Here is a 7,094-nt window from a genome sequence, read left to right as displayed (position 1 = left end):
AGGGGGGGGGGGGGGGGGGGGGGGGATTCAAAGTACAGTAAAGGTTGTCGAGGACTGTGGACTTACTTTCGCAGCATAGCGGTCGTCAAAGGTGTGTTTGATCATCAGCCCCTTGAGCACCTGGATGGCGATCTGACGGATCTCTCGGAACTCCTGAAGAGCCCCGCCCACCTCCCTCAGCAGCAGCCCCACCAGGAAGTGGTTTCGACAGAAGTCATCAGTCAGAGAATAGTCCAGCTGAAGATCTGTATTGGGCATCAATCAAAAGAAATAACAGGATGCAGAGAACAGGCAGAATATAAACTGCACCCCACTTAAGGAAGTGAAAGTGTTTGTCATTTACCTTGGAAGCGCTGAATTCTACCTTTTCCAAAGGGCATGGGCAGATTAAGAGGGACGTAGTGCTCATGGTTGCAAACAACCCGCAGGAACTCAAACTTGAACTCATACAGAGTCTGGCAGAAACACAAGAGATTTGCAATTTTAAGGAGGCTCATATGGCTTTACGTTAGCTTTAACTTCATGTTTAATGAATATGAAAAATAAACTAAACCATTAAATATTTAACCTTGGGGTCTCCAGGCACAAAGCAGTTCATGTAGTTGTTGATCTGCTTGAATACGAAGCCTCTGTCCATGAAGGTGAAGCAGCGCTGAGTGAACACATACATTTTCCTTGATTTAAACTGAATCATTGTTTTAAGTCATGCTAATAATTAAACATAAACAATCTGCAGACTGGATAATTTATACATAACTCTACAGTCCTTGACATTTTCATGTTTACCCTAAACCAAAGGGCTAACTGATCTGCATATTAAAGGGCATTGCAGGCGTTGGGAGGAGTGCCAACCTTGGTGAAAACTGCCAGGCTGTGATTGGCATTGCGAGCTGCATCCAGGTTGTCCTTGTATTTCTGGGTGATGTGTGGCATCAGCATATTCACCAGAGTCTCCACTGCATGGTAGAACGATACAGAAAAACGCTGGTTCCTGGAGAGCTGGACAAGAGAAACAGAAAAGAAAAGGGAAAGAGGATTTAGGCTTAGAGGAAAGGGGTTAAAGAATCGTCGAGAAGACTAAAAGAAAACTTACCTTGACCTTCCCGCTCTCTATGAGATAATGTGCCATTGATTTCACCAGAGCTTCAAAGAAGTACCACGAGTGCTGCAACACAAACTTAAGAGTCAATGCTAGAACATCTACCACCCTAAATATGGAACAAAATGCTAAACAATTCAAGTTAACCTCTATTTCAAAAGGCCAGGCATGTATGTAAGATCAAATGTATGTAATGTGTGTGTGAAACTAAAAAAAATATTCAGAACAAAGCAATATTGTCGTAAAGTTACAGAGGCAAAACGTTAAAGCAAACTACATATTTGGTTGTGTTTAGAATCAGACTGATATCTGTTTTATCATATAAAAAATGAAGTCTTACAAACTGTATAATTATCATGAAAACAGCATGTAGCATTTCCATTGACTAGAAAAGTAACCCAAAAACTAAGACACTGTCACCCAAAGAACTAAGAAAACATTTGCACAAGCTAAACTGACTTACTCATTTTTCTCTACCTTTTGTCTACAATTAATAAATACATAATTTGATGAAGTGAAATCTTGGTATTTCTTTTTGTTATTTCAAATGAGGCAACTAAGTCTAATCATGATGTAGAGCAGCTAAAGCAGTTGTGTTTAAAGGTGACTAGCTTGAAGGAGTAGCAGTTATGCTATCTTAGTTGTCAACATAGTTTTTGACTGGTGTATTTAAGCTACGTTTAGGAACGTAGTGTACATTTCTTTAAGATATCACTTTTAATATAAATATTAAGAAGTAAAGACAGGGACATAGAAAAACAGAGACATTTAATTCCTATTAACTAAATAATTATTTTTGTTTGTATATCCTGTATCTTCTCTGTGTTTTTTCTTGTCAAAAGCAGAACACAATATTAGGTATAATGTATGGTTTCCCTAAAATTAAATGCATACAATTAAGGCAGTACAACCTTTCTGTTGTACAGGTTGCCGGCCAGCCTGGAAATATTTAACTCTTTTATCTCAACTTCACCCTTTCTTTGCCACATTCAGTTTTTATGAATGTAGGTTACCTTCAGCAGCTTGTTGCTAGTTAGGAAGTCTGTGGACGGCTTGAGAATGGCAGTCATGGCTTTAGCCAGCTCCTCATGGACTGTTTTTACATTGGTGGAGGAATAAGCCTCTGGCTTAAACACAAACTGAGAGTAAAGAGGGAGAAAAAAAACCACATTACAAATAATAATTAAATTCTACAGGAATAGACGGACATGCAATTGTCTGCATATCGTAAGCATAATTATAAAAGACTGCACCTTGACATAAGATCTCAAGTAGTGTTCAAGCCCTTCTTCATGGCACTGTGCTACAACATGAACCATCACCCTGAAGAGAAAGAGATCATGTCATGAAAATATTCAAGAATATGAGGAGGAAGTTGAGCTCGCTAGAAGAAACAAGCCAAAGACAGGAATTGCATTTCTTGTTTCTAAAGGACTGACACCTCATTTACACGCTGCCTACAGAGCTTCAAAGACTAGCCACACGCACAACTCAGATGCATACATGGGTGTGCACGCCATAGGTAAGTGTCTAATGAGAAAAAGGATTCAGGCTATTAAAGAGAAACAGGAGGAATGAGCTTTGAGAACCAGATGAAAGTGCAGTTATTCTAAGAGACCATTGCTGTAACACATAGCTTTCTGCTGCTGGAAACCAGGCATTTCATAAATGTGTGTAAGTGTGTGCGTGTTTGGCTTGCCTGGTCACGTTGACAGCCACATCCTCATGTGTGGCTCTGGTTAGGACGCAGAACAACTGGTTGAGAATGGTGGGCAGAAAGTTGACCATGACATGACCCTCCATCGCATGGAGACTCTAGGAAGAAGGGGTGGAAGTAAGAAAAAGAAAGAAATATTCAAAGTTTGTAGACCCCTCAAGTGGTAGATTACAAGATAGCATTTGATGAGGCATAAACAAAAGGGTGTGTTCCGTTTTCCTTGGGGCATTAGAAATAGATGAGGCTCATAATACCTTCAGGTATTTAACCAACTCCCCCTCTGAAGCTTGTTCTGACAACTCCATGCTTTGACGATGGTGGAAGAAGTTGTGCAAGTGCTGATCCTAAAGGAAACATATAAGTGCATGTCAACATATTTCATTTTTATTTGCAATGTAAAGGGCATTTAGTGATTGAGCAGGTGGGATAATTAAATAGATATGATATGTGTACCTGAGTATAAACTGTGGAAACAAGATGAGTTGAAACTTTGAACAGGGATTTTGCTCCGTCTACCCATTTGATCTCTGAACCAGAGTGCTGCAACGACAAATGGGAACAATTACCGCACTGGATACTGAATAAAACAATTATTCAGAATTATTATTATTTATTAAGAATTATTAGAGCACAATTAAAACGCCACAGCATAGACATCCTGATATAAATGGCAAATCAATGACATTGTTTTGTACAATAAGAAGACAAGCTGTTTTGCTACATGGCTGCAATGTACTAGAAGTTTTTTTTAAGCAAGGGTTCTCATGAAATAATGATGGTTTTGGTGTTTCTTTTTTGCAACAGATGTCCTTCCCAACTGCTGAGTTTAGAGACTCATTGTTAGTTCTTTCTGAGAAAATTACTTCGCACACAGGCAGTACAATTTGAAATTAGCACTTAGCCTTATGCATATATGCATATTTGATGAGCCCATTTTTAATTAAATTTACACTAAATGTATTATGGCTACATCAAAGAAATAACACTAAGGCATTTTAATAGTGAGATGACAGTGATTGTTAGTTTTATTGGATTACGTTCGAATCCTGATCAGATTTCACAGGCATTTCATGTGAAAGCCTCTTCAAGGTCCCAATCCAATCACAGCTAATAAGATCTATATCCATTAAGCACCAACTACACTGGATCCTAATATATGGTACTGTGAGAAATCCCATTATTAAAATTAACATTTTGAAAAACTGCTTGAGGTCAATACAGGACCTTATGACACACAAAACAACTTTGGTCTAAAGCACTTCTTTACTAAAACAGAATATTGCAGCAATCAATGACTAGGCATAAACAAAAAAAACACCTGCAATCAGAGATTCCTCAGCAGATTATGGGTTGAAGCCCTCTCTCTCTCTTTACAAAATAATCAAATGTTAATAATAAGGATAATTTTTTACCTTGTTGACGCCATCCTGGGAGCCGAGGTACCCAGCGGGCAGATTGGCGGCCACAGGCAGCTGCTGTTCATTCATGATGACTCTGCCATCCCTTAGCAGAGGCAGCCATGCTGAACCCACTGTGGGTGAGGAACAGTTACATGTTTGTAAAGTAGTGGTAAAACTGGGGTGGCTGCAGCATGAACATGAAGATTACAATTTAAAATATCTCCACCTACTGGGGAGACTCATAAAATCTATGTAAACTATGACTGTTTTAAACTGTGTTTGCCCACATTCTGCACTGTAGATATTTACATGAATTCATTGTTTTGTATTTTGTGAACACATTAAATACCCCTTGGTGTTTTCATTCGGCGGGGGAAGACATGACTGAAAGCTGCTGCGTACCTGGGGTCTCCACCAGGTCTTTCTTCTTGCTGTTGCTGTCACAGCTGACATGATAGAAGGTGAAGAGAAGGTGATGCTTCTCGTGCAGCTGAGTAGGCAGCTCTATCTTTATCTGAAGGTGAGAAAAACACAGATTCCTGGGGTTGGTTCCCTAATACAGAGGGAGCTTTGTTCAGGAAAATGAAAGTGAAAAATGCCTGCGGAGCATTTCCACTGAGGATTCAATATAGAACTGAAATGTACTCAAACAACATAAGAGTAGGTGAGAAGTACCTTCTTACTTCAAAACACACTGCTTTCAAAAAACGTGTAACTTTTTGACTTTGAGCATATGTCATAGAGCATATCTCATTTCACAATTTCTATTATATTAATAAAACGCTGATTATGAGTAGCATGGCAATCGAAGTACCTCGTCATAGAAGTCGGGGTTCTGCTGGTGGTGTAGGACGGCTGCATACGCCTGCTTAGTGAATACAGGACCTCCTGGATGACCATAGATGCACTGATAATCAAACATGAAAAACAGATATGAGTGCATGTCATCACAACGTGGTTTAATGTGTAAAGTGCTAGTGGCTGCTTTGGCTATTAAGTCCCAAGCCAAGTCCAATCAGTCCAAAGTCAAGTCCCAAGTCAAGACTCAAGTCTCAAGTCCTACACCAAATTTCATGGCGCTTTAAATTAAATGAGTCCAAGAGGGTTAGTAAATTTACAGAAATAATTAATGCTTTTTCAGATTTGTATTTTCATATGCCATTAACTACAGATGATGCCATTAAAGAAGTCATTGTCATTTAACTAGGCATTTGATAGAGTGAATGTGATGGTGTCACTGCTAAACGCAACTTTCTGTCCTGCTTGTGCAACGTGATTTGCTGCAGTCAAATTGAAGAGTCGATCCATTTCAAAAAGCTAAAGTCCATGTGAAGCCACCGGTCAGTGGTGTTAAAGCTGAGTTGCAAGTCTTTTTGTGGACACATGACGTGTACTTGAGTCAGACTCAGCTCCACGAAAGAGACTTGCAACTCAACTTTGTCTTTAACACCAATTTCAGGTACAAAACCTATTAGTTTGATTCATTTTAGATTCTATGCAAAGAGTTGATATGTCAGTGCACCTTCAGCGGCTGGGCATCATCCTCATCTGAATCCTTGAATTCAATGCAAACGGCAATATTCCTCGCCTGAGGAGGGGAGACAAAAGTTAAAAACAGGCAGATCATAAAAGAAAGAACAGGTTCCAAGACATCCCTGGTGCCCTGGAACCAATTTTGCCAGTTTCTATAAAGAGGGGGGAAATATTTCAGGCACAGGATTGTCAGCTCCCATTTAAAACAAAAGAGGGCAGAAAGACAGATGGGGAGAAAAGGCAGATTGGTTTCCTATATGGAGCTGACCTAGTGAAAATAACAGGCCTGTATTAATGTATTAATCAGAAGCTGCTGCTCTGTGTAATGGATAATTCTATCCAGCTCTGCTCTCTGGCTGAACGAGCCTGAGGTGGTTGCCAGTTGTCTCGTAGGCCAAACAGGAACACAAAATGATGATGGTAAGAGAACGCTAGCCAAAAAAAAGCATCACTTTCCAGAAAGGTTAATTCAAATGTTTTGGTATGATTTTATGTTACATGTAAAGGATGAAATATATATTCTGCATGTTTCCTCTTGTTCAAGGGTTTGTTAAATTAATTCCAATGTACTGCTATTCATTCATACTGTTCCTACCTTAGCAAATGATTTCTGTCCGTCATATTTGAGGTTTTTTGGGTACACATAGAGGTGGTTTTTATAGATGGTAAATGGTTGGGAGCACTTAGCGATGCAGGGCACAAACTCCTCCACCTCCAGAAGAGCGCTGCCTGGCCCGTTGCCTTCAAAGTTCCTCACAGGGATGTAGGAGGAAGTCACACAATCTGCAGACAGGAAACAAGAGGAGTAACTAGTTTGAAGTTAAAGTCTGATGATTATAAATAGACGGTTAAAAGTAGTATTGTAAATATTTGGAGGCTTTACTGGTTACATCCGGGGCCACGCTGTCGATAGTTACATCTAAGTTCCCTAAGAGCACAGGGAGTTTGGCCATTTTCTCTGGTCTGTTGAAAAACCATACATAGAAACAGCAATTACAAAAATGTATCAAAACCAGTACCAGTATCTTGTAGATATCTTGGAGAGAAGAGGGAAAGCATACTTTCTGAAGTCAGTAAGCACTTTGAACATGTCCTCATCTGACAGCTTGCTGCTGTCCTGTCTGTAAAGAGCTGAGAAGCGAGCGCTTTTGTCCAAAGTTCCCGACGCATCTTTGAACACAGGCCTGCAGAGACAGAAAACTTTTTTTTTTACTGGCAAGAGAGCACATCTAAGTTCTACACTAGTTGTTTAACAATCTGTGCCTCCAAAAAGGCTGACTTTCCTTTGACATTCAGTTTATATGCAGTATCCTAAATCTGAATCACTATGCGGTATCACGGCACA

At 39.7% G+C, this 7,094-nt stretch overlaps 1 protein-coding gene across 3 annotated transcripts in view; it reads right to left on the bottom strand.

The window, feature by feature from the left end:
* Nucleotides 1-7,094, bottom strand: part of dock9b (dedicator of cytokinesis 9b) — a 70,528-nt gene that overhangs the window by 17,890 nt on the left and 45,544 nt on the right. For all 3 annotated transcript variants that reach the window (XM_046053466.1, XM_046053475.1, XM_046053485.1), the window contains 17 exons: nt 6,811-6,933; nt 6,633-6,712; nt 6,345-6,532; nt 5,739-5,804; nt 5,031-5,123; nt 4,619-4,730; nt 4,229-4,347; nt 3,270-3,356; nt 3,071-3,160; nt 2,799-2,914; nt 2,353-2,422; nt 2,113-2,238; nt 1,094-1,165; nt 853-999; nt 569-652; nt 344-455; nt 67-245 (listed from right to left, as the gene is read on the bottom strand). In XM_046053466.1, coding sequence (XP_045909422.1) covers nt 67-245; nt 344-455; nt 569-652; nt 853-999; nt 1,094-1,165; nt 2,113-2,238; nt 2,353-2,422; nt 2,799-2,914; nt 3,071-3,160; nt 3,270-3,356; nt 4,229-4,347; nt 4,619-4,730; nt 5,031-5,123; nt 5,739-5,804; nt 6,345-6,532; nt 6,633-6,712; nt 6,811-6,933 — 1,864 coding nt within the window. The remainder of the gene's footprint in view (nt 1-66; nt 246-343; nt 456-568; nt 653-852; nt 1,000-1,093; nt 1,166-2,112; nt 2,239-2,352; nt 2,423-2,798; nt 2,915-3,070; nt 3,161-3,269; nt 3,357-4,228; nt 4,348-4,618; nt 4,731-5,030; nt 5,124-5,738; nt 5,805-6,344; nt 6,533-6,632; nt 6,713-6,810; nt 6,934-7,094) is intronic.

Source organism: Micropterus dolomieu, linkage group LG01 (genome assembly GCF_021292245.1).
Source record: "Micropterus dolomieu isolate WLL.071019.BEF.003 ecotype Adirondacks linkage group LG01, ASM2129224v1, whole genome shotgun sequence".
NCBI lineage: Eukaryota > Metazoa > Chordata > Actinopteri > Centrarchiformes > Centrarchidae > Micropterus > Micropterus dolomieu.
The sequence above is the reverse complement of the archived record's forward strand: the minus strand, read 5'-3'. Positions and strand labels throughout refer to the sequence as shown.